The 25,408-nt window shown below is 54.4% G+C and overlaps 2 protein-coding genes across 9 annotated transcripts; one reads left to right on the forward strand and one right to left on the reverse strand.

Moving 5' to 3' along the window:
* Positions 1 to 1,618: 1,618 nt before the first annotated feature.
* Positions 1,619 to 8,761, reverse strand: ZNF526 (zinc finger protein 526). 8 transcript variants are annotated; one of them, XM_072776055.1, is made up of 4 exons: positions 8,125 to 8,269; positions 6,664 to 6,827; positions 4,361 to 4,459; positions 1,619 to 4,272 (listed from the first exon to the last, which is right to left on the reverse strand). In XM_072776055.1, exon 4 carries the CDS (start codon positions 4,253 to 4,255, stop codon positions 2,225 to 2,227), a length of 2,031 nt encoding a protein of 676 aa, XP_072632156.1. In that variant the 5' UTR covers positions 4,256 to 4,272; positions 4,361 to 4,459; positions 6,664 to 6,827; positions 8,125 to 8,269; the 3' UTR covers positions 1,619 to 2,224. The 8 variants fall into 8 exon arrangements, with proteins under 8 accessions (XP_072632156.1, XP_072632134.1, XP_072632145.1 ...); XM_072776033.1 differs by having other exon boundaries at positions 6,555 to 6,827; XM_072776044.1 differs by having other exon boundaries at positions 6,555 to 6,822; positions 8,125 to 8,248.
* On the forward strand, positions 8,281 to 24,627 carry DEDD2 (death effector domain containing 2). Its single transcript, XM_072776189.1, has 5 exons — positions 8,281 to 8,439; positions 9,054 to 9,410; positions 10,941 to 11,066; positions 14,322 to 14,465; positions 23,432 to 24,627. Exons 2-5 carry the CDS (start codon positions 9,083 to 9,085, stop codon positions 23,821 to 23,823), a joined length of 990 nt encoding a protein of 329 aa, XP_072632290.1. The 5' UTR covers positions 8,281 to 8,439; positions 9,054 to 9,082; the 3' UTR covers positions 23,824 to 24,627.
* Positions 24,628 to 25,408: the final 781 nt, after the last annotated feature.

Genomic DNA, 25,408 nt, shown 5'->3' on the forward strand with positions numbered 1-25,408 from the left:
GCATCTCCTCCATGCAGGGCTGATGCTATGAGAGGGGGGAGGCCCCAGAAGTGGAAGGCCTGAGGAGCAACTGATACATCCTCCACCGGACTTCAATTGTGAAGAAAAAGGGAAGGAGTTTGTTAAGTAACCTCTATATCCAGTGTGTGTGTGTGTGTGTGTGTGTGTGTGTGCGCGCGTGCGCGCAAGGCGGAGCTTGAACTCAATCTGGAAATCAAATGTTACATGCTCTACTGAGCAAGCCAGGTGCCCCCAAAAGGGGAATTTTGAACGTGTTCTGAGAGTTCAGGGACTGTTCCTATGGCATCTGAACTCTCCAGTCTGCTCAGGCCAGCTCCAGGGGGCATCTGTATACTGCCCAGAACAATCCCTGGCCTTCCCTGCTCAGTGCTCTCTGGATAGCACCTTGTTTGTAAGATGAATACTTAAAGCAAGGAGACCAGAGAAGAGAGAAAGGCTGGTCTGGGCAAGGGGCACCCCAGGCACGCCTACCTTCCTGTGGCTCACATCCGTTCAGCCAGTGAGGTCACGGAGGTTGTCCCTCCCCTTCTTCCCACTCCTGTGGCCTCTACCCTGGCCCAGTCCCATTCTTTCCCTCCTAGACCATCTTCAGCCTGCCCCCTTGCCCCACCCTGATGCCCGGGAGCCCTAAGCCCCACTTCTGACCCTCCTTGCCCCCCTACTACCCCACCCTGCCCCCACTTCTCAGTCTGGCCTTCCCAGGTCCAGACCTGCCTCCCTCACAGATGCCTTTCAGCCATGGCCTCCCCTGCCTGAACACCTCTGTCTGTAGAGGCCTGGCGGGAACTTGTTCCAGGGACCTGCCATAAACCCTCTACTTCTGTTTACAGAGGAAGGACTGCCAACCCAGGTAACCTTTGAAAAAGTTGGGAAGTCCTTCCTGTTCCTCAGACCTTTGATCTTTCGAAGTACGATCAAACCTCAGCTGCTGTGTGACACCAGCTCACTTTTTCACTTTCCCTCCAGTTGGAACAGAGCCTCCTCTGAGTGCTGCCGTGCCCGTCTCAGTCTCCAGTCACTCACTCGGCAGTACTGTGGCAGACACGGACTGAAGGCACCAACCCCACCCCCGCCCTGGATTCAAATCTCAGCGACACTGCTGCCTAATGTGAGACCTTGGGCGAGTCTCTGTCCCTGTCTTCTCATCCACACAATGGGGCTAATACTGAGATCACCTCGCAGGCCTGCTGCATCATAATCTGTGCACGGTGCTAGCCACGGTGCCTGCCACGGCTAGGCAGTCGCATTTGCTGTTATTGTAGCTGTGAATAACTGGACCCTTTCCAAGTATACCAAGAACTCACCCTCTTTGCAGTGCTGTCTGCCTGCTATGTCCTCTTCCTGTTAGCAGATTTCTAATTGTTCCTCAAGGACTACCCCTCCTAGAGTGGTACTGGTGGTGGGGGTTTGCTCCCTGCTCTGGGATCCCACTGTCCCTGTACATCCCCATCGCAGCCCTGAGGATCCTGGGGCTGGTATCTGCCTGCTGCCCAGGGGCAGGGCAGAGCTGCCTCCTTCCTGGCCCCCAGCGTCACCCAGCATGTGTGAGGGAAGGAGGCCGCAGGACTCCCAGGCTGAACAAATCAATGAGACGCACTCAGAGAGCAAGGCGATCTGTACTTGTGTGTTCCTCCTACCCCACTGTGCACCTCCTGGGGTACAGCCTGGCTCTGAGTCATTCCTGGGGCTCCGGCACCACCTGGCCTGCTGCAGAGTCCCTAGGTACCTACAGATTTCCCTCCACATTGTCAAAAGTGAGCTTAGGGAAGTCCACAGAGGTCAAGGCAGAGCCAAGTCCTGGGTGCCCAAAGTCCGGGGAAGGTGAGGGCTTAAGGGACAAGTGAGAACCCGAGGAGGTATGAGACAGTGCCCCGCACAGACCTGGCACATGCTCAGGGCTCAGGAAAGGTCACCTGACATTGCTGGGCACCAGGGTGATGGATACAGAACAAAGAACCTTGGCAGACCCTCTTTTATAACGCAGTGGGGATGACCTGGAACAGATCGCATCAGACCTCAGAGTTTCGGTATCCCGTCAGGCAGAGAAAAGTGGCGAGGGAGACCTGGGGAGGACTGTTGTGAGGAGTCAGCGGGTAAGAGGCCAGGGTGGATGCTGGCACCCGGGGGGTGGTCCCCTTTCTCCCCAGAGGCGCCCACAATTGCTGCTGCAACCAAACTCTCTTATTGCCGCTCTTTGGCCACGTCACACAAAGGCCGTGTCCAACTGCAACAGCCCGCTCGCCTCACTGGCCCCCAGCGCAGCCTGGCACAGCTGCAGCGTGTCCTCAAGTGCCAGTGGCTGGGACGTCTCGATGATGGCGATGGTCTCCCCAAGCTCGGTGCACATGATGGTCTGCTGAGGCTCAGGGGGTGGGGGCGGGGCTGGGGGTGGCGATCGGGGCGGCGGCAGGGTCACGGCCCTGGCTCGGGCATGGACCCGCTGGTGCAGTCGCAGGCCGGCCAGGGCATGGAACCAGCGGCCGCATGTCCCGCAGTAGTAGGGGCTCTTGTTGTACAGGCCAGTGATGGGGAGGCGGGGGGCGCGTGCAAAGGCCACGGGCCGCAGGTGCAGCCTCCGATGCTGCTGCAGGTTGGAGCTCTGTGTGAAGCGCTTGCCGCAGTCCAAGCACTGGTAGGGCCGTACACCCGTATGTGTCAGCTGGTGGCGGCTGAGGTTGGCCAGGGAAGCAAAGGTCTTGCCACACGAGTGGCACTGGAAGGGCCTCTCGCCCGTGTGCGTCCGCAGGTGGTTGCGCACATGGACCAGCTTCTTGAAGCCCTTGCCGCAGACGCCGCAGCGGTGCCGCCGCTCGGGGGGTCCGTGGACCGCGCGCCGGTGCCGGGAGAGCCGGGAAGCCGAGGCAAATGACTTGGGGCACTGTGGGCAGGGCAGCTGGGCGGGGGGTGCAGGGGGTGGCGGGGGAGGTGCGGGCATGGTGGGTGCCGGGGAAGCTGAGGAGGAGGAAGAGGAGGCCGCCACAGGGGGCGCCCCGCTCTTGCCCGCATGTGTGCGTCGGTGGTAGAGAAACTTGGTCATGTTGCTGAATGTCTTGCCACAACGGCAGCGGTGCAAGGGGTTGGCAGTGTGTGCCCGCCGGTGAGCCACCAATGTGAGCTCCGTGCCGAAGCCGCGGCCACAGTCCACACACAGGTAGCGGGCTTCCCCGCGGTGCAGCCGCAGGTGCTGCTCCAGGGAGGCCGCCTTCTTGAACACCTTGGAGCACGTGGTACATTCGTGTGTGCCGCCGACATGGGCCCGCCCGTGTGCCAGCAGCCGGTTTGCCGAGCTAAAGCTGCGCTGGCACTGGTTGCAGTGGAAGGGGTGGGCTGTCGATGTGGGGCCCCGGGATGCCCGTCGGTGCCGCCGGCGGGCCTCTGCTGAAGTCCGGTGCTGGGGACAATCCCCACAGCCCTGGGCCGGACCAGCTGTGGCCCTGTCGCCTCCTGTGGCATCATCGCCAACCTCCGCCACCGCCTCCTCTTCCTCCTCTGTCTCTTCCTCATCGTCTTCCTCCTCTTCCTCTTCCTCCTCCTCCTCCAGACCATTCTGCTCCTCTTTCTCTAGGGAGTCAAAGTGGGTGCCCTGATGCTCCAAGAACTCCTCAGGAGTGGCACAGAGAGTCGAGCACTCAGGACACTCATAGGGCTCCATCTTCACTTCAGGGGGAGCAGGAGGTGGAGGTGGTGGCGTTGGTGGGGGCAGCGGGGGTGGCCCGGGTGGCTCAGCTGCTGCAGCAGAAAGGTGCTGGGCCTTGCGATGAGCCACCCATAGCTCAGGCGAGGGGAAGAGCTCCTGGCAGTCCCCACACTGGTACTGGATCTGGCTTGCAGACTCCCGGAGGTGGGCGTCCTGGTGGGCCAGGAGCTCACTGGGGGACAGGATGAGCTGGCTGCACTCCCCACACTGGAAGGGCCCATCGTCAGACCCTGCCAGGAGTTCTGGCTCCAAGCCTGGATCCTGGGTGGCCAGAGCCTCGTCCTCGGTGACATTGGGCACATGCTGCTCCTGGTGTGACAGGACTTCCTCCAGTGTATTGTAAAGGCTGCCACACTCAGAGCACATGAACTGGTGATGCTGAAAGAAAAGGGATGAGGCCAGGGCCTCCCCAGGGGTCATCTCTGTCACCTCTGTTGACATCTCTGTCATCTCCCCTAACATTGGTATTGCCATCTCTACTGCCCCTGGTGACATCTGTGTTGGAAGCTCAGCCACCTCAGCCGCTACCTCTGCCATGGTGGGAAAGGCAGTGCCTGGAAAAAGAAGGGGGAGCTGATGAAACGTCAGGGCCCCAGGAGGGGGAGGTGGCTTAGGAGCTTCTCTGCCCATCCCCTTACTCACCAGCCTCTACAATCAGCAAGCCTGGATCCAGTTTTGGTGCCTCAGTCTTCAATGAACGTGGGATTCTGAGGCTGACACGTGCACCATGCTGCCGGGCATCTGTAAGACAGGGGCAGCCCCCTCTGATGCTACCCTCCCTCCTTACCCAGAGGGCCAGCTGCCCCTTTCTAAGGACACATGTCTCGGGGTGCCTGGGTGCCTCAGTTGGTTAAGCGTCTGCCTTTGGCTCCAGTCATGATCCTGGGATCCTGGGATAAAGCCCCACATCAGGCTCCCTGCTCAGCAGTGAGTCTGCTTCTCCCCCTCTCTGCCCTCCCCACTCTGCTTCCTTTTTCACTCTCACTCTCCAATAAACAAATAAAATCTTAAAAAAAAAAAAAAAAAAAAAGAATACCTGTCTCTTTATGCCCCTCAACCTTTGCCTGTGCAGTTCCCTCACTGGGCACCACCTCTCCTCCTAGCGTATGTACACACACAGATGCGGCCAAGCACTCAAGAGCACAGGCTTTGGACCAGAATGCCCTTGGCTTGAACCTGAGCTCCACCACTTACTTCCTCTCTCTGACACTGTTCTGCCACCTGTGAAATGAGGTAAAAGTACTACTGACCATGAAGGCCCTGGTACCTGAGAAACGTCAAATACAACCATGACTTGTAGTTCACCAGAGTATTACTCCTGAACCCGAAATCTTTGCTGTGGCTATTCCCTCTGCCAAGAAGATTCTCTCCTTTCCTGGTCTAGCAAACCCCTACCTAGCACTTCCTTTGTGAGGCCTTTTTTGACAACATCTCTGCATCCGCAGGGTGATGTCCACTCCTTCTTCCTTGGGGTTCCTATGGCAACCTGTGCCACCTCTATCGTAGCAGATATCATGAGCCCAGGATGCAAGTCTGTGCTCCTCTCCAGACTGACCATGCAGGCAAGGCAGGTCTAATTTATTGTAGGGGTTGATGTCACCAACAGAACCATGGACCTGGGAGAGGGATTTTTAACTTCCCTGTTCGTGCCCCCACCTCCCCTTCTTTATGTGTGGGCTCAACCCAACCAAGGCTTCTTCACACAGCAGGGGCTCAGAGACCCTTTAGCAAATGACTGACCCCTCACAGCTAATTTTCTGAATCCAACCTCCACTGTCTCTATCTCTTCTTTAACTCATCTGTTAGTTCCAAAGGGCAGGTGGAGCTCAGATTACAGCCAGGCAGGCAAAGTTGCTCATATTAAGCTACCAGAGAGCAGGAAAGTTGGGTCTCTTCCTCATTGATGTATTTCCAGCACCAAGAATAATGATTAGCCCGCAACAGGTACTCAGTAGATATTCTGTGAATGAATAATGCTCCCTCCAGGAAGCGAGGCCATGAGTGTTTAACTTTCCCTGTGCCCCTTCCACTTCTCACAACAGGCCAACTTTCCCATTGGACCGTGAATTCCCACAATAACACAGCCCAGCATGTGACCCTGTTTTCACTCGATGCCCAATAAATGGTCCCTGAATAAATGATTCACTAAAAGCCCAGGAGTTACTCTTTCTTAACTACTTATTCCAACTCCCTCACTAATACCTCAGTTACTACGGCCCTGCACACAACAGCCATTCGATAAAGGAATGAGTCGACCTGGAGCCCCAGAGTTCAGCTTTTTCCTTGTTTACAGCCACACTCCATCAGAACTCCCATGGGGTAAGGCCCAAGGCCTGGTGGAAGGCTTACACAAAGTAGGCACCCTGTCAATGTCCCTTCAGAAGTGGCCTGAGCAATCTAAAATTTGGGACTTTTCGTCTGCCTTCCTCCTTTCCCAATTTTGGGATTGTGTGCTACTGGTGCGGAGGGGATAGGGGCTTTTCACACGGTGGGTCAGTAAGTCCTTCCGGGAAAGAACCCACCAGGGGCCTGGAAGTTCGAACTTTTCCGCTATACGTCCCCTTTCACCGATCAGACTTAATCAAGTCCGCGGCACGAGAGCGCCCTGCAAGGGGCAGGGGTGGGGGCGGCGGGCTCAAGGAAGGGTCCTGCACGCCGCACGAGCGGAATCAATGCTCTAGGGCACAGAGGAAGGAGCGCTCTCCTTCCACTCCGCGCCGCTCCCGCCCTAACGCAGGCCCCACGGCTCTCCGTCCCCCGGTGTCCCCTTCGTTCTCCCTCCGCCCTCTCCGTACGCCCAGCGCTCTCTTCCCCGCCCGCCCCGCGGCGCCCTCACCCGTCTCTCTCGCCTCCTGCAGCCCCCGCCGCTCTTGACACAGACCCTCTCTGCTCCTGGCGTGCGGGACCCCTCACTATCCACACCTCCCATTGGGCGGTGCCCTTACCCGCGGCAGCCAATCAGAGCCGGCAGCGGAGGGCACGCGCCCTCGCGCCTGCGTGTTGACGCTCAGGCGGGGCGCCGCGAGTTGCTCCACGCACACAACTGAGCCCCGTGGGCGGAGCTTGGGGAGGGGGCAGGTGAGCGCCTGCGCAGTTCTCCTGGGCTGCTCTGCCAAAAATCAGAAAGTTAAGCGGTGAGAAGTGGGCATCGTTGGAGAGCCAGGGCCTATGGAGTGAATCGGGTGGCGGGAGACCTGGACAGAAGTGTTATTTCATAGAGGAAGAGGCCGAGCAGATGCTATGCTGAGAGCATAGCTTTGGAGCCAGACACACCTGGGGTACTTCTCTCAGGGCCTCACTTCTACATTTGCGTAAAACGGACCTGAATCACATCCACCTTAAATTAAAGGTTGTTGATTGAAATCAAACACGTAAAAGCGCTCAGCACAGGGCCTGATACACCGTAGATGCTCATTAGAGCCCATCTAACACGGACATAGTCCTTACCAGTTTGCAAAATTGCTTTCCTTTCCCACCCCCTCTTCAGTTGACTTAAGGATATTCACTTATCGGACGCCTACTGTGTGTCCGGCCCAGGACTAGGTTTTAATAGGTGACAGTTGCCATTAGAGAAAAGGACTCTTCTGAGGGCCCTGCTGCAGCCCAAGCCGACAGTGCTGAGCCAGTGCCAAGCAGGACCCAAGTCCCCTGCTTTCCAAAGGGAGATAATTTCAGGGGTGGGAACCACTCAGAGGAGAGGACTTGTTTCAAGGCACAGTGCGAGTCTCGACCTTGAGTCACCTAAGTGTGTGTGGGGGGGTGGGCCGTGGCCACCACGCCTAAGGCCCCACCTCAGGGGAGATGCTCAGACTTGCAGCCTAGACTCCAGTTGTCTTAATAGGGATCTACCCTCGCCAGAGTGCAGGTTAGAGAGGGGGCATTGGGAGGCCCCTTGATCTTTGAGGGCAGAGATTGGAAAGAGTCGTTGAGGGGGCGTTTGAGACAGGGAAAGGGTGTCTGACTGTAGTAAGGGACCGTGTTGGATGCCATCAGGAAGTGAGCAGTCGGGATGGAGGGGCCTATTGCAATCAGGAAGGAGGTATTGGTCTCTAACGTGAGATGGGAAAGCTTCCTAGCCTCGATGGGGGGGGGGGGGAGGTGTAGGAACTTAGTGATGGGGGCTTCGAAGAGAGATTCCAGTTGGGGTCATGAGATGGGCACAGCTGTGACGTAGGTTCCTGGTTGCCATTAGGGGTAAGGGCCAGTCTGATGGAGGAGCATTCAAGTCCGGATCATAAGGGGCCTGGGGGCTATGAGAAGCCCGGAAGGTGGCGATTGGGGTTCCTTGCATACAGGCAGCTGGAAGGAGCGGTTATGTGGGCGTCTAGGTCGTGCTTAGGATGGGGCTGTAGTCCCTGAGTTGGGTAGTTCCAACAGGGCTTGACGTGGGGCAACAGGGACCCAACCTTAAGTCACCGGCGGACAGAAGCAACCCTGCAACCAAGTACCAGTTCCAACTCAAGACGCGGAATCGCTCTCGTCTTGCGCAGGCGCAGCACTGGCGGGGCCCCGACGCTACGGTTGGGGGCGGGCCCGGAGGGGGTGGGGCTTGGAAGCTTCACTCTGCGCATGCGCCCAAGGGGCGTGGCGGTCGCACCTGCGCGAGTTGGGGGAAGGAGGAGGGGCGAGGTGACGCAGGCGTAATAATAGAGAAGGTGCCAGAAAGATCCAAAACAAGTGGCTGCGGCCGTCGCCCAGGAGTCGTCAGACGCCGGAATCTGGTGAGGATCCAGAGAGGCCTGAGGGCGACTGGTGGCGGGTAGACGGAGCCACCTGGGTGTTGGGGAGAGAGCGGTACCGCCCTAACAGAGCGAGGGGGTCGGGTTCGGGCAGCACCACCTGTGTGGGGTGAAGGGCTGCTTTGGTCGGCTCCATTGTGGGGGGCAGAGGGTCACTTTCGGACGGTACCATTTGGGTGGAGCCGCGGCGCTGATCGGACAATACCACAGGACGGAGCCAAGGGGCACGTCCGGACAGTGCTGCCCAGAGTCAAAGGGCGGTTGGCAGGGTGCCCCGGGATGGGCCCCCACACTTGTTCGGACCGGATCACTCGGTCGGATCCGGAGGCTGGTTCGGGACATACCACCTGGGGAGGGGTGTGCGGGCCGGGCGGGCCCTACTGGTGGGAGGACGAGCGGGGTCTAGCGTCTCGACCTGTTACTAGGGGACCTCGGGCGATACCATTCTTTTCTGGGGGGAGGCGGACGGCCGGGAAGGCTGGGGTGCGAAGGTGGCCCTGCCCGGCAGCACGGGGCTGGGGAGACGCGCTGGCGCGAGTAGGGCCCGGGTCCTCGCGTCGCTGACCACTGTCCCCTCCGCGCTGTGTGGGTTCTAGGCCCTGGTGCCACCCACCCTCCCCCTGATATGGCGCTGTCCGGGTTGACCCCGGCCCCGAGCTGGGAGGAGGATGAATGCCTGGACTACTACGGGATGCTGTCGCTTCACCGTATGTTCGAGGTGGTGGGTGGGCAGCTGACCGAGTGCGAGCTGGAGCTTCTGGCCTTCCTGCTCGACGAGGCCCCCGGCGCGGCCGGCGGTCTGGCCCGCGCCCGAAGCGGCCTGGAGCTGCTGCTGGAGCTGGAGCGCCGCGGACAGTGCGACGAGAGCAACCTTCGCCTGCTGGGGCAACTCCTGCGCGTCCTGGCGCGCCACGACCTGCTGCCGCACCTGGCGCGCAAGAGGCGCCGGCCAGGTATGGTTGAATGGGAGGGCGACAGACTTCCGGTAGGCCTGGGGCCTTGCCCTGGCTGGGCCTCCATGGTGGCCTGATAGGGACAGCACCATATCAGCCTGCTTCCCCATTCGCTCCTCCCCTTCTTCGAGAGTATCAATGAGGAGCAGGACAGGGAGGAGACATGGCTTTGGGAGACACGAGCTTGTGGAATTTGGCCACATCTGTGACGTTTGTGGCCACTTTATGGAGGGCTTGTTTCATGCTGGGAACAGCGGTAAGCCCTTCATGTGAACTGTCGCCTTATATCCTCCCAGTAATCCTGTGGGGGTGGGGAGCCCTGTTAGTGTCTCCACCTTACAGGGAAAAGAACCGGGTTAAGAGAAGTTAAGCAGCTTGTACCCATGTAAGAACTGAATCCTATGTGCTGAGTACAGGAGGTACAGGGTGTTGGGACTGACAAAGTGTTTATTCCATGAAGCTTATGGTTAGTGGAGGGAAGCAGCCATCAAGGCAGATGGTTTATTTTTAGATAGGGTTATGGAAAGACTAAAGTAGAGTTACGGGAATGCAGAGAGTAGAGAGTGCCTTCTAGTGAAGGGAGCTCCCCTCAGATTGGATAACCAGTCCAAACCTTTCTGAGAAAGTGATGGAATGGAGGCTCTACTCCTGGTGTGCGTAGATCTCAGAGGAGAAAATGCCAGGCAGAGTGAAAGATAGGCTTTCAAGCCCTGAGTCAGTACTGAGTTTGGTATCATCAGAGACCAGTGTGGCAGGAGCAAAGGGGACTGACAAACGAAGAGCAGAGGGGGAGGTAAGAAACCACTTTATACAGGGGCTTGAAGATGACACAGGTAGAAAGTGTGGGAGTCAGGATTTAAACCTGGCTGGCTTGGCTCTGAGTTGATGCTCTTAATCCTGTGAGAGAAGTACTCCTGGAGGAGCAGTTCTGAGAAGGTGAGGAACCCAAGGGTTTAAGGGATAGAAGTCCTGTGTGTGCATAGGCCCTGAACTGTTGAGCCCTTGGCTGGGTTATCAGGTGCAGTGGCTAGTTGCGGAGGGGGATTGCAAACTTCCCCTGCCCATAGAAAGTCCACGGGAACTGGATAACCAGGAGAAGGGCATCACTAGAGGAGAGCCAACAGTGCATTTAGAAAAATATATGCGGAGGTCGGGCTACGGAAGAGGGAATTTGGGGAGCCTGCTTACTTCTTGGGGCTTCAGGGAGCATTGGGGGCAATTGGTGGTGGGGGGCCACATTGCAGGGATCCTGGCCATGACTCGACTTACAGAATCCAGCCCTGACAATTGGAAGCTGCTATAAACATGGGTTGGATAGCCCCAGAAGGTCACGGGTCTCATCTCTCATTGTAGGCATGTAGCAACCACTGGGCAGGAAGCATTTGAGAGGGAGCGGCTGTCTGGGCTCTGACTTCTGGGGAACTCAGGCACCTAGTGGGGCAGGAGTCCATCTCCAGGTGGGAATGGGAGCCTGGGTCGGGGAGGGGTTGGAGGCTGTGAATATTTCTTTCCGTTTTTCTCTCTCTGAAGTGTCTCCAGAACGCTACAACTATGGCACCTCCTCTGGCTCTTCTTCTAAAAGGACTGAAGGTAGCCGTCGTCGCCGTCGCCAGTCCAGTGGTACCTCAGAGGTTCAGCAGGGTCAGTGGGAGACAGGTGAGCCTTGAGAGCTGGGTGTGATGGCAGCGTCCCTTTCTTCCTCCTGAATCCTGGTGAACCCGCTCCATCCTGACCCATCAAGGAAGGGGCCCGAGGGGGTCATTACGTCTCCACATTGCTTTGTGCGTGGTGTTTATTCTACAAAAGCATGTGTCCAGAAGCAACGTATGGAATTGTTTGTTGTGGTTTTATGGTGCATCTGAATGACATCACATGGTGGGTGTTCATATGGCTGACTTTGCTGGACGTGTTTCTGAGATTTATTTATGTCAAGTACCTTTTTTTTTTTTTTTTTTTTTTATGTCAAGTACCTTTAATGGGTTTCTTTGAGTTTCCCTGCCAGTTCATGTGGGCAGTCTCCTCTTCCTCTATTCCTAAATTATTCAAACACAATTTGAAGCATACAGAGAAGTTGAAAGATGAGTGCAGTGAGTGTACTCATATCTTCCGCCTCAATTCAGTAATTTTAGCATTTTGACATTTTGGCTTTGTGTGTATATATGTAACAGTGGGGTTCTTGGGTGAACTCTTTTGAAAGTAAGTTGTAGCCATCAGGATATTTTACTCCTAAATCAGGAGGCATTTCCTGAGGATGAGGAGATTCTCCTAGACTATCTCCAGACCATTATCGGAAGTAAATAAATAATTCTCTTTCATCCTCATTTTCACACCTCCCCAAGATTGTCTCCACTCTTAAGATCCACTGATAGTTGAGGTTCTTTGCATTCATTTATTATATTCCTTAATCTCTTAACTCTAGAACGTAAACTCCTTTCCCATCCCATATTTGTTTCTTTTTTTCCTTTGATGTTGAGTTCCTAACCCTGTCAGGCCAGTTGTTTTGCAGAATGTCCTGATTGTTTTTGGAAGTGTCTGATAATTTCCTCATGGTGTCACTGAAGCTGGTCCCTCTGGTGCCCTGCATCTGCTGTGAAGTGGGAACCCCCCCCCCAACACACACACACATATACTAGGAGACAGGTATGGCAGTAGCCACCTGGCGCTGTGTATAGTTTATAACTTGAAACTTAAAAAAAAAAAAAAAAAAACTTAAAAATCATGTAAACATGTGGCCAGAAGAGGTTAGAGTAATTTCCAGGGTTGAGAGTTTAGTAAAGTAAGGTGCAATAAAAAGTGGGTCAGGAGGCTTGATTAGATTCAGGTTACATGTTTTGGCAGGAATGCTCCTTGGTTGATGCCATGTGTTTCACATTGGAACACCTCAGGCTGCTTAAGATCTGGTTTTCTTGTGAGTAGGCAAGTCTGATCACTCGGGTAAGGTGGTGTCTGCCATATTTGTCCTTGGTAAACCGACATTTTCCTCTTTAATGGCTAGACAATCTGTGGGGTGACACTTTGGCACATTCTGTTCCCCAACGCCATCCCCAGTGGCTTTAGCATGTGTTGGCGATCTCCGCCCGAACCAGTGATTACACTGGTGTTCCCAAAACGGTGATTTATTCTTTTCTTATTTTTCAGTGTCTGTTAGCTGGCGTTCTTTCAGGACTTTCTTTTATTTCTCTCTCTTTTCTTGGGGGGAGAGGGAGCAGCACTATGTATTCTTGTATTGTTATTTATTTACTGTGTTAGAATCTATTAGTCATTCTTCCTGAGGTTCAAATTGACTAGCTCCTACTGTCTTTTTGATGTGGCTCCATCATTCTTTGGGTTTCCTCCTCTGTGGCACAGTGAGATGTCCTGGACTCAACTTGTACTTTTCCTTCCCCAGTCCTGGAATCTGCTATTTCCAGAAGCCTGTTTCTTTTAGAGGCACTGGCATTTAGAGACCCAGACCTGGGTGCTGAGTGTGTGTGCTGTTCCAGACTCTTTTTAGTGAACAGAACTAGAAATTGCTTTTAAGAAATTTGTATTCGTTATTTTGGGGCGCCGAGGTGGCTCAGTAATGTGGCCAACTTTTGATTCTGGCTCAGGTCACAATCTCAGAGTTATGGGATCAAGCCCCATGTCAGGGTCTGTGCTGGGCATGGAGCCTGCTTGGGGGTTCTCTCTTTCCCTGTCTCTCCTGCTCTCATACACGTGTGTTCGCTTTCTCTTTCTGTCTCCAAAAATAAATTATCGTAGTGTTTTCTTTTTTTTTTTTTTTTTTAAAGCTTTATTTATTCAGAGAGAGAGAGAGAAGCAGAGACACAGGCAGAGGGAGAAGCAGGCTCCACGCAGGAAGCCCGACGTGGGACTCGATCCCAGGTCTCCAGGATCATACCCCGGGCTGTAGGCGGCACTAAACCGCTGCGCCACTGGGGCTGCCCTATTTTAGTGTTTTCAAAGTTAATACTACAAAGACTTTTTTTGGTACTCTAAAAATTTTAGGTATTAATAACTTTGTGATAATAGGTTTGTTTACTTTGTTTTACGACAGGCATAGCTTCGAAAGTACATCAGTACCAGCACCGCTGCTGACTGTATCTCCTGAATGAAGCATACCATTTATTCCTGGTTCTTCCTGCCCTAGGAGTATATCCCACTGAGAGTTTATAGTCAGAGTGTTCTTCTAAGTTACTTGAAATAATTCTTCTGTTCGAATTACCAATTATATATACAACTAGGTTCATTTATTTCTGTTTAATTTTATGGTTGGGGGTTTTTGGGGTCTCTTTAATATTTTGAGTATGTAAAATAAGTTTCACGACTCAAAGGTCAGAACTAACATGGGTGAGAAAGATGTTCTCAGAAGGATCGTTTCCACTGTTGCCCCCCACTCCTAGTGAATAGGTAACTAATTCCATTCATTTCCAATTTATCTTTACAGTGTTTTGTCTTGCAAAAATAACAAATGTGTATATATGCTTATTTTCTCTCTCTTTTTTCACACAGATGTAGCAAATTGTAGACAGTTGTTTGACTCTGCTTTTATTTCACTAACCAATCTGCCCTAGGAGTTACCCTATGTACTTCTTGCTGGATATTTACATTGTGTTCACATTTAGACAGTTAGGAAGATGCCCCAGTGGTTTGTTGTCATGCTTGCTTCCTGGCCTTGTGGTGCAGGGGCTTCTTCAGGGTCACACATGGGAGTGGGGCTGCCCGGTAGTAGGGTGTGCTCTTCTAGATGATGCTAGGTTGGATATACTCCCTGTTCATTTTATGGCCGAGGCCAACTGAGGCCCAGGAAGTGGAGGGGCTCATCCAGGATCTCTTGGCATGGAGACAAGCCTTAATCTCTTCAGCAGGCACCTGCCTATCTGCTCTACCTGTTATCCTGGCCCTCAGTGTGCCCCATCTTTCTCTCCTCAGGCTCCCCACCGACCAAGCGGCAGCGGCGGAGTCGGGGCCGGCCCAGTGGTGGTGCCAGACGGCGGCGGAGAGGGGCCCCGACCACCCCTCAGCAGCAGCAGCAAGAGCCAGCCAGACCTGCCTCAGAAGGCAAAGTGACCTGTGGTAGGTGTCTGTGGGCCTTGGTGAATGCATGTATAGTGCCAGTGGCCGGGTGCTGAGCCAGAGCATGGCAGAGACAGACACTGATCCGGAGAGTGGCACACCTAGTGGGTAGGCAGTGGCTTCTGTTCATCATCAGCCCCTTGCTTTCTACGTCCTGTCTGTCCTGTCCGTAGTTGAAGGATCACATGTACTACCTCCTTCAGGAAGCTTTTACTGACGACCCCTTGCTCTCAGTTTCATTTGTTTTTTTCAGAAAAAATTTTTCCGGGTTCACTTACCCTACAGTCATTTCTTCTGTAGGGGTGGAATAACATATGGGTAGAAAATGATCCTGGGGCAGGCTGCCAGATTCATCTTTTAGCCTTGGCCTTTAAATAGTCCGTTTGACCTTGGGCAGGTGGCCGAATCCTTTGTGTAAAACAAGGCTGATACGGTGCTTTCCGAGTAGGGTTGTTGAGAGAGAAAATGATTTAACCTGGTAATATGTCCACAACGGTGCCTGGCTTGAGGCCCGCGCTATGCGCTATGTTCCAGTTTGTGGGTTGTCTTGTTATGTGCAGTGTGCTTGGGACAGGAATAGCAGTGAGGTCCCTGCCCTTGGGGAGGCGACCTTCTAGTAGGGTGACAGATCAGTGAAACTAAAGCTCACTTTAGATAGTGCCATGAACAGAGGGTGGGGAGTGGGTGGAGGAGCTTGGCAGGAGCCAAGCCACTGGGCCTGGCAGACCTGGGAGTAGATGGGAGTTGGGATTTTATTCCATACAGCAGGTGTTACTTAGGGTTTTCAGTAGGGGAGCTAGGTGATCGGATACCTGCTTTTTTTTTTTTTTAATTTTAATTTTTATTATTTATTGATAGTTACAGAGAGAGAGAGAGGCAGAGACACAGGCAGAGGGAGAAGCAGGCTCCATGCACCGGGAGCCCAATGTGGGATTCAATCCCGGGTCTCTGGGATCACGCCCTGGGCCAAAGGCAGGCGCCAAACCGCTGCGCCACCCAGGGATCCCTGATACCTGCTTTTGATGGAACTCTGACTCCATCTGGAAAATTAGTTAATAAACGAATTTTGATATATTTATTTTATTTTTTATTTTAATTTTTTAATTTTTATTTATTTTTATTTTTTTTAAGATTTTATTTATTTATTCATAGAGATGCAGAGAGAGAGAGAAGCAGAGACACAGGCAGAGGGAGAAGCAGGCTCCACGCAGAGAGCCCGACATGGGACTCGATCCAGGGTCTCCAGGATCATGCTCTGGGCTTCAGGGGGCGTTAACCGCTGCGCCACCGGGGCTGCCCTATTTTTTATTTTTTTTTAAAGATTTTATTTATTTATTCAGGAGACACACACAGAGAGAGAGAGAGAAGCAGAGACATAGGCAGAGGGAGAAGCAGGCTCCATGCAGGGAGCCTGATGTGGGACTCGATTCCGGGTCTCCAAGATCACGCCCTGGGCTGAAGGCAGTGCTAAGCCACCGAGCCACCCAGGCTGCCCACGAGTTTTGATTTATGAAGTGTTTAGAAGCGTGTCAGGCATATAAAGAGTATGTGCCGTGCCAGGTAGGTATTACATAAATTAAACGAAAAGGGAGCAGATAATGGAGTGAAGCAGCTGGGCAGCCCATGCAGGAGACGAGGGAGGTATGGCCCAGGGACGTTCTCTTGGGGAGAAGGGCTGCCTGGGCCTGCAGGTGTGTTAGGTCAGGTGGGTGGTGGGCTCTGCTGTGGAGATTCATGCTTAGACCTTGCCTTCGAGAAATTCCAGCTGGTTCTAAGGGGTGTAGACGTGCTCTCTTTCACTCAGCCCACACCTCTTTGGTTCCCTCTCTTGAGTGTCACATCCACTCCACGGATGAGGCTGCAGATAACCTGTGCTGAGTGCTGCCAGGAGGAACAGACCAATAGAGCCAGCCAGTGTCCTCCAACAACCCTCAGCTAGAGGGAGTGGCTGCCCGGTGGGCCAGCAGCAATGAGCAGAGCCACTGGGCTGGCTGGCTGTAGCAGAGGGAGTCACTGCCTCCCTAGGGAGCCTGCTGAGCTGGGGCTGGGGAGGGGTCTTGTTGCCTGCAGAGGCCTCAGGTCTCTTCCCGGAGGGCAGGGCTGAGGCAGGGAGGTTGTTACCCAGGGTGTGGCTGGGTCTTGCTGGGAGGACTGTAAGCAGGTCTAACTGCTGACTCACTAGGCAGGGTGGGGCTGGAGGGAGGCCCTTCCCAGTAAGGGCACTGGTGGTTCCTTCCCTCTGAAAGCTGGGATGGCTCACCTTTAACGAGGCCCAGTACCAGGGGTGGAAGAAGGCTCGTTCAGACCTGCGTGATCTGCCATTTTTGCCCCTGGTGTGTGACCGCTGTGGGGATTGCCCCTAGTCAGGTGCCCTCCCCAGAGGGGTAGAACCAGACCAAACTCTGGGTTTCCGAAGGGGAAGAAGAGTGTCTGGAGTACCCCGGGTTTGGACACAGATCCTCTGAGTTTCCACATCCCTTTCAAGGCTATCCATCGGGCACTGTGCTGGGCATACTACTCGCCTGGCCCTGAATTTTCAAGACAGCCCTGAGGTAGGGGAGATAGCACTCCTTGTGCAGAGTGGCAGGGTTGGTTCATTCTCTTATTCCATGTGTATTCTTAGAGAACTTATTACGCACTAGGCACAGCAGGGATGGGAGGCGCTTGTGCATATGGAGCATGTGTTTTGATGGGAGGAGAAAACCAAGACACAGAAACTTCAGATGGCAGCTTAGATGAGAAGGCAGGGCAAGGGGGTAGAGAGAGATGGAAAATTCAGCTTTAGATGTGTGGGTAGTAGGGTGGTCTCAGAAGCCCTCTTGGAAGAGACAGAGTGTGTGGATGACCGGGGAAGAGTGCTCTAGATCTGGGGACAGCAGGTGCCAAGATCTGAGTAAGGGTGAGCCAGTGGTGGTGAAGGGATGGTGAGGAAGCTGGCCAGACTGGAGCCCAGGGAGTAAAGGGGAGATTGCTGGGAGGTGTGGGGCTCATCCTTCAGGGCCAGCAGCATGGGCCAGTGCTTTCTTTGCTTTAAATGACGGAAAGCAGCCAGAGGATTTGAGTGGCAGAATGGACTTTTTTCCCGTTTTCTGTGGTGAAGGGACAGAGGCAGACACACCAGCATGATGACCCCTTTCCCCCGTCTTCACTGTGCTTCCACCATTATCAACTCGTGGGTGATCCTGCTGCACCATCCATGGTTTTGGAGTCACTTTCAGGTGTCTTTTTATTTCATCTGTGGATTTTTCACTGTGTACCTCTAAAGGATCAGAATTTTTGAAAAATCACCATGCGAAAGTTAAGTTCCTTAACTGTTTAAATGTCTAATCAGTGCTCCAACGTCTGGTTGTCTCAGAAGTGCTGGTTCTTTAAATTTAATTTATTTGAGAGCAGGAACAGGGGGAGGGGCAGAGGGAGAGGCAGACTCCCCACTGAGCAGGGGGCCCGATGTGGGACTCCATCCCAGGACCCTGGGATCATGACCTGAGCCAAAGGCAAATGCTCCGTGTGAGCCAACCAGGAGCTGTCTGCTGGCTCTCTAAGTCTCTCCTGATCTCTGATATTTCCTTCGTCATGTCACTTCTCTCTCCCTCCCCATCCCTTTAGCTTTGTATTTGTTGAAAGTAGTCCTGTAGTGATTCCTAAAGACTGGATTTTGTTTTGTTTTGTTTTTAAGTTTTTTTTTTTTTTTTAAGATTTTATTTATTTATTCATAGAGATGCAGAGAGAGAGAGAGAGAGAGAGAGAGAGGCAGAGGCACAGGCAGAGGGAGAAGCAGGCTCCATGCAGGGAGCCTGATGTGGGACTCGATCCAGGGTCTCCAGGATCACGCCCTGGGCTGCAGGCGGCGCTGAACCGCTGCACCACTGGGGCTGCCCAAGACTGGATTTTGTTAGTTGAATCCCACAGTTGAGGTGATTGATACAGTCCCCTATAGTCTGTTTCCTGAAAATCGGTAGTTGGTCTAGAGAGACTTGATCAGATTCTGATGTGATGTTTGGTTTTATTTTCAAGCTCACTCCCCAGGTGGTGGTGTGGCCTTCCATTGGGAAGCAGGTAGTGGCTCTTATCTTTCTCTGACATTGGTGGCAGTGGCTCCTCATTGCCTCCATCTGTTAGTTTAGCAGAAGCTCGTATCTGATGTGATGATGCTGGCCACATCCTGGGGAAGAGACTAAAGCAAGGGATGGGTGCCTCTGTTGTCCAGAGGGGCATCTGGAATGGCTGTGGAGGGGCAGGGGTCTTTCCATCAGAGCACCCTGGCTGCCATTCTCCCCCTTGGCCTGTCCCTTCTCTGGTCCCCCACTGGGAATCCCTGCCAGTTTCCCTCCACATCTCCCTCTGTCCTAGTAGAGAGGGGGTTGAGGTGTGGGGCAGGAGGACCAGAGAGTGCTGGGGACCACCAGAGTGTGGGAGCAAGAGCAGCTCTCCTCACTAAGGAGAGTATAGCCACGGCCTCTGCCTTGGGGCCAGTGAGCCTCTCCATCCAGCTGCCCAAGTGGAGAGGGACCGTTGGCCCATGCTTGGTGTTCTGGCCAGAGGACACAGTTCAGCCAGCCCCTGGCCCATGCTCTTCCCCACTCTGTTCCTTCCTGACACACCTGGGCCTGGATCATTCACTTCTCTCCGTGTCTGCTGCATCTTTCCTGGGTTGAACGCCTTTGTCCTTCCCCGACTGCCACCCTGGCTCTGTCCCAGACTGCCAGGCTGCTTCTGGGGTACAGGCGGAGTCCTTTGGGGTGAGGTTGTATCCTTCCTGTGGCCCTCAGAGGGCTCATTATGTGCAAGGCACTGGCCTCTGTTCCTCACTTGCATCCAGCCGTGTGATCCCCCAACCAGCCCCAGGAGAGCAGGTGCCGGGGTGAGGTTTTATGGAAGTGGCCACTGCGGTGCGGAGGGCTGTGGTCCCCTCCCAGAGGCTGTGACACCTTGCCCCGCATGATTCCACCCGCACCTCTGCTCATTCCCGTGGCGCCCTTCTCCATGTGCTCCAGCCACACCGGCCCCCAGCCTGTGAAAGCCTCAAGTTCACATTCAGCTTCTAGACTTTCCTGCGAGCCGGTTTGTCTTCTGGGAAGGCTGCTTTTCCTTCTCTTTCTCTCTCGACCTGATTGTTCGTCGCATTTTACTTCCAGTGTCATTTCCTAGAGAGGTTCTCTGATTGTTACCATCTAAATTACACCTCGTTCTCTCTAATTTTCTCTCGTGGCCCTTGGGATGTCTTTTAATTACAGGTTTCTGTGTATTGTTGTGTGAGAGGCAGCAAACAGAACAGAGGTAATTAAGAGCTTGGGCTCTGGAGCCAGGCACCCCAGTTGGAACTCCAGCTCTGCCATTTCCTGTCTGTGTGGCCTCAGGCAGGTGACTCATCCTGGGTGCCTCAGTTTCCCCATTTGCTGAAAGGAGGTAACAGCACTGTCCTGTAAGGTTGCAAGGATAATCAGAGGGTCAATACATGCCGTGTGTGTGCTAGTCTGCAGTAAATGCTATATGGAGATCATCTATTGTTTTTTGGTCATTTTGGTGAGGACTAAAGGAGAGATTGCACCTGTTGCCTCTGATTCCTGGCTAGGGGGAGTAGAGGGAGGCTCAGGTAATGCAGGTCTTCTTTTCCCTCCTGGAGTCTCCTTGTGCTCTTTCTATGTGTGTCATGCTATTGTGTTCCAGGCCCGAGGTTGGGCTGTGGCGTGGTGAAGGATTTCCTCATTTGTCAATGGAGATAGGAAAGTACGGTGGGGATTTGGGGCTGAAGATCTGGAGAACCGTTGGGTAGGGCCTGGCCCATGAGAGGTGCTCCCTAACTGGGGTTTCGTATCTCCTAGGCACACTGGTGGCAGGCATGCATGCCATGCTAGCGTTCCTGGCACTTTGTAAATACATCTGTCAAATGAAAGAATGGTTGAGACATACACTAGTCCATCCTGGTCCTGTTGTCCTTCCACTTCCCATGCTGGGGGTAGGCTGTGGGTGAACAGTTTCTGCCACAGGTTGAATACCCATCTGTGCTGAGGAGAAAGGCCATCTAGGAGGGTTTCACAGGCTCAGGACATGTGGTCTCGCAAGCTGAGCCTTGGCGGGTGAATGGGGCTGTTGTGGGCAGAGGAGGTAGACAGGTCATTGTGTGAGTGAGTAAGGCTTGTGCTGGGGGTGCTGCCCTTGCACCTGGAGTCTCAGAGCATGGGAGAATGCAGTGGGGACTGAGGGAGGAGTTAACTAAGGGGCCCAAGCAAGAGAGAGCCAAGCCTGAGCAGGAGCCATGGGGTAGAGTGGTGGGTGTCGAAATCACAGTTCCTGTTTCTGGGTGCCTTCTATGTCCTAGGCCCTGGGGCAAGTGCTTTGTGAGTTGCCTTATTGAATCCTCACGATTGCACCATGCAGCAGGGACCTCTTGTTTGTCTGTTTATGTTTTTCAGATGGGGAAACTGAGGCTCAGAGAGGTGAGGTCACATGCCCAAGGCCCCACAGCTAGAGAGTGGCAGAGCCGGGACTCGCCTCAAGGTCTGTCGGACTCCGCCACCTGGCTCTGTGCCTCTGCCACTGAGCTGCTTCGTGTGGCCTTGGACAGGTGCTGCCCCTCCCAATCCCCTGCTCCCTGGCCCACACCAATTGAGGGCATGGTCAGACGCCCCTGGGAGTCTAGGTTGTGGGCTTAGAGGTCTTGTGTGGTTCTTTTTTTTTTTTTTTTTTCTTTTTTTCTTGTGTGGTTCTTAAGATGGAAGGAGCTGGGCCTGAGTGTTGTGGGAAGTCCAAGGGGCCAAGGCCAGGTAGGTTGCCCTGGGCTTCAGGCAGAGAGGATGAGGTTCTCCTTGAGGTAGAAAGAGAAAGGGTTTATTTAGGTGGGAGGAGGAAGTGGGTGCTACTGAGAAGTCATCTGGGGCAGCAGGGACCTGCCTTCTACCTTGTGCTCTGCTGCTGACACTGTGTATGGAAGGCTAAGGGAGATGGGGACATGGTACTTCCCCTTGCAGAGCTTCAGTTTCCTCATCTGTCAAATGGGTTGCATGTGGCCCCTGCCCCTACAGGGCTGGTCCTTCTGAATACTAGGGGTAAAGCATTGGCACATTGGAACTGTTGGCGGTTGCCATTCTTGGAGCACTCGTCGGGCACTGTTTGCAGTGCTAGCCACTTCTTTTCCATCCATTGCTCTCTCTTTAATCCTTTCAGCAGCCTTCCAGAGTCGGAATTCCCTGGTTCAGGCAAGAACCTAGGCTCAGAGAGGTGGTGGCTTGTGCCAGGTCACACAGCTGGTGCCTTAAGGCTCCTGGGTTAGAATCGTTTCCATTGACCAGAAGCTGCCCTGTGGGGCACAGGAGGTTCAATGACCTCTGTGGGGCACTACCACTCCCTGGCCTTGTGACCTTGGAAAAATCACTTCCCTTCTCTTTGCCTCCATTTGCTCACCTGTAAATTGGGGTGATAATAGGGCCTGCCTTACGGGGTGTTCATGGATTAAACAAGTTCATATGTGGGTAGTGCCTGTTGTCATTTCCAGCTCATAGCTGATCCTCACAGCCGGTGTTGTTTGGAGAGGAGGTTCTCTTAGTAGCCTGTGTCACAAGTGGGAGTTCAGTAATCCCACAGGGAGGTGTGATACGCCTGAGGACACATTTACAGGGGCAGTCTAGGAAGAAGTCTTGGAGCCTGTGCCCTTTGCAGAGCTGTCCTCTCATTTGGGCAGATGTGGGTAGGGTTGTAAGCAACAGAAACTCACCTCAGACTGGCCTTAGCAGAAAGGGCATTGATTGTAGTTGCAAATTTGGGTGTTCGGGGGGATGCATAAGAAACCCCCATTTCTTCCTTCCTCTCTGTTGTTGACCCTGGGTAGGCTTCATACTCTCCCCTCCTGGTGGCCAGGTGGCCCCCAGGAGCTCCGGGCTTACAGCCCACCATCTCAGCAGCCTCTGAGGGTAAAGAGCACCTGCTGCCAGCAGATCCAGCCAGGTCCAGCCTTGAGACTCCTGGGTGGTGCTCACTTGGTGGGTGGGTGCTGAGGATGTGGCTGGCCCCACAGGAGTCTCTCTGAGGGCAGGAGGACGTGAGGCCGTTTGCCTCAAAGCAAATCCGTTGGTCCATGCATTGGTTCTTTCACAAATATGTATTGAACACCCACTGTGTGCCACAGGGCTACACACGTGAATAAAACAGTCCCCTGGGGACACCTGGGTGGCTCAGTGGTTGAACCTCTTGTCGTTGGCTCAGGTCCTGATCCCAGAGTCCTGGGATCAAGTCCCACATTGGGCTCCTTGCAGGAAGCCTACTTCTCCCTCTGCCTGTGTCTCTGCCTCTCTGTGTCTCTCATGAATGAATGATAAAATCTTTAAAAACAAAAACAAAACCAGACAGCCCCTAACTTCAGGGGGCTCACAGGAGGCTCACCCAGAGGAGACAGGTGATAAGCATGACAGTATAAGGGAGAGCACAGAGGAGGTTAGAAGGTGGTAAGTGCCTTGGGAAGAAATGGAGCAGGGTGTGAGGGACTGGGAATGTGGGGGGCCAGGGTGCTGGTGGTGAAGTTTTCAATGGGGAGGTTGGGGAGGCTTCATTGGGAAGGTGGCATTTGAAGGAAGTGAGGGAGCAAGTGCTACAGGGACACACAGAGCATCCTTAGTCAAAGGAGAGGGCAGGGATGGATAGAACCTGCTTGGTGAGTGGAGGTACAGCAGAGTGCTAAGGCTAGAGTGGGGCACGTGAGGGGAGAGGAGGTTGTGGGGTCAGGAAGGAGGTAACGGAGGCCAGGCCACAGGAGGGAAGCCATGGGAGGGTGTCACCCATCCTTGGGTGTGGGTGCCAGAAGGGGGAAGGATGTGGGTAGGTGCAGTGCAACCCATGGGGCAGTGGGAGGAGCCTGTGGGGGGAGGAAAGGTGAGAGAAAGGGTTTCTGTCCTCAGTCCCATTGTATCCCCCAGTCCCATTGCACAGTGTGTGAAGTGTTGGCCCGTTCCTGACCGGTCCCTCCTTCTCCGCAGACATCCGGCTCAGGGTGCGAGCAGAGTACTGTGAGCACGGGCCTGCCTTGGAGCAGGGCGTGGCATCCCGGCGGCCCCAGGCGCTGGCACGGCAGCTGGACGTGTTTGGGCAGGCCACCGCAGTGCTGCGCTCACGAGACCTGGGCTCCGTGGTTTGCGACATCAAGTTCTCAGAGCTCTCCTATCTGGACGCCTTCTGGGGCGACTACCTGAGTGGTGCCCTGCTGCAGGCCCTGCGGGGCGTGTTCCTGACTGAGGCCCTTCGTGAGGCCGTGGGCCGGGAGGCTGTCCGCCTGCTGGTCAGTGTGGACGAGGCCGACTATGAGGCCGGCCGGCGCCGCCTGCTGCTGATGGAGGAGGAGGGGGGACGGCGCCCGACTGAGGCCTCCTGATCCTGGAACGGGGAGGACTAAACCCACCTCCTAGCCTCTGGGCCATTTCCTCCCCCAGAGGACATCCATCTCTGCCCCTAGAGGACTGTCACTCCAGCAGCTCTGAGGACTGGGACAGATGGCCTGGCTCCTTGACAGACTCTCCCACAGGATGTGGGCTCTGAGGCCTAAACCACTTCCACCTGAGTTTCCTTCCCAACCTCCTCCCCACCCTACCCTCTGGTGTGTACCCCCAGCTTCAGGAGGCCAGGGACTCAGGCATGCAGATCAGAAAGGGAGGGAGGCATAGCTACACATTCACCAAAGGCCCCCTGCACACAGTGTCCCTGCCCCTGGGCTGTGCGCGAACATGCGCACTGCCCCCTCTGGAATCTCACCTGGGCTCCTGCCCTGGCCGCCACACATGTCTTTGGCCCAAGGGCTTCTCTCTCAGGATCTCTGATTTTACTGCCCCCAATCCTGGACCTCAGCTACACTGGGCACTGGGGCTCAGGTGTACACGGGGCCTGCTCACCTTGCCCACACATCTCTACAGCCAGCCAGGGCTCTGCCCAGCTTCCATACACAGACCTGGCTCTCCACATTTTCCTGCTGCCCATGGTTGGATGCAGACTTGCACAAGGACCTGCACCTGGAGTGTCACACATGCATCGCAGCAGTATCAGACCAAGTGTGTTGTACCCATGGGGCCAGGATCAGCAACTTCCTTCTCAGAAAGGGAAGGCAAAGGCTTGGGGCTGATGGGAAAGGCCTTTTACAAATGGCACCAATAAAACTGCCCTGGATTGGGGCTTAGGGTGGGCATCAAGGCTCCCTAGGACTCTTTCTTTGTGGGTTGGGGGAAGGAGCTGATGAGATCCTGGGGTTCCTTGCCCAGTATCAGGCTGGAGGAAGGGTAGGGTGCTGGAGCATCATCCGCCGCTGGCACCACAGGCCTGCTGCCCTCCTCTCTGGGCCTCAGTTTCCTCATCTGTCCAAGGGAATACTGCCTTGGAGTCCTAACCCGTCCCAACCGCATTTGCTCTTGTTTTATTCCTGAAAGTACTACTATTTTATTTTATTCCCAGAGGTGAGCCAGCTCTCTAGCCCAGAGCTTTGGAAACCAAACTGGTCATGAGCAACAGTTCTCTACCTGGAATCCCTTTTCAGCTGGCTCTTCGTACCTTCTGGACGGTCACCTCTTAAATCTGAACCTGCATTCTTCCTCCCGAGGCGCAGTACGGCTTTCTGCTCCCTTGCGGCTACAGGAGGTTGTGGCCTCCTGGCTTTCCCAATCCCTCATTTAAGGGCCTAGGAGCTCAGGTTTCTTACACAGTAACCAAGGTTTTCCTTCCTGTGGGGAAGAGAACCAGGTTAGGGGGTGGCAGGGACTGTTGGCCTTTCCTGGGGAAGTGGGCGCTCCTGCCCACACTTGGGAACCTGGACGCCTGGCCTGTGTTGGTGTAGAGGGAGAGTGGCAAGTCTGGGGGCTGAGTTCTGTCCTGGAGTCAGGACCTGGTCTATTTGCTCTGTGACTTCAGACTAGCCCTTCACCCTCTCCGGGAGGGAGCTGAGGTCTCCTGGGCACCTACTCAAGATCTATTTA

The sequence above is a fragment of the Canis lupus genome, chromosome 1, assembly GCF_048164855.1.
Source record: "Canis lupus baileyi chromosome 1, mCanLup2.hap1, whole genome shotgun sequence".
In the NCBI taxonomy this organism is placed as follows: domain Eukaryota; kingdom Metazoa; phylum Chordata; class Mammalia; order Carnivora; family Canidae; genus Canis; species Canis lupus.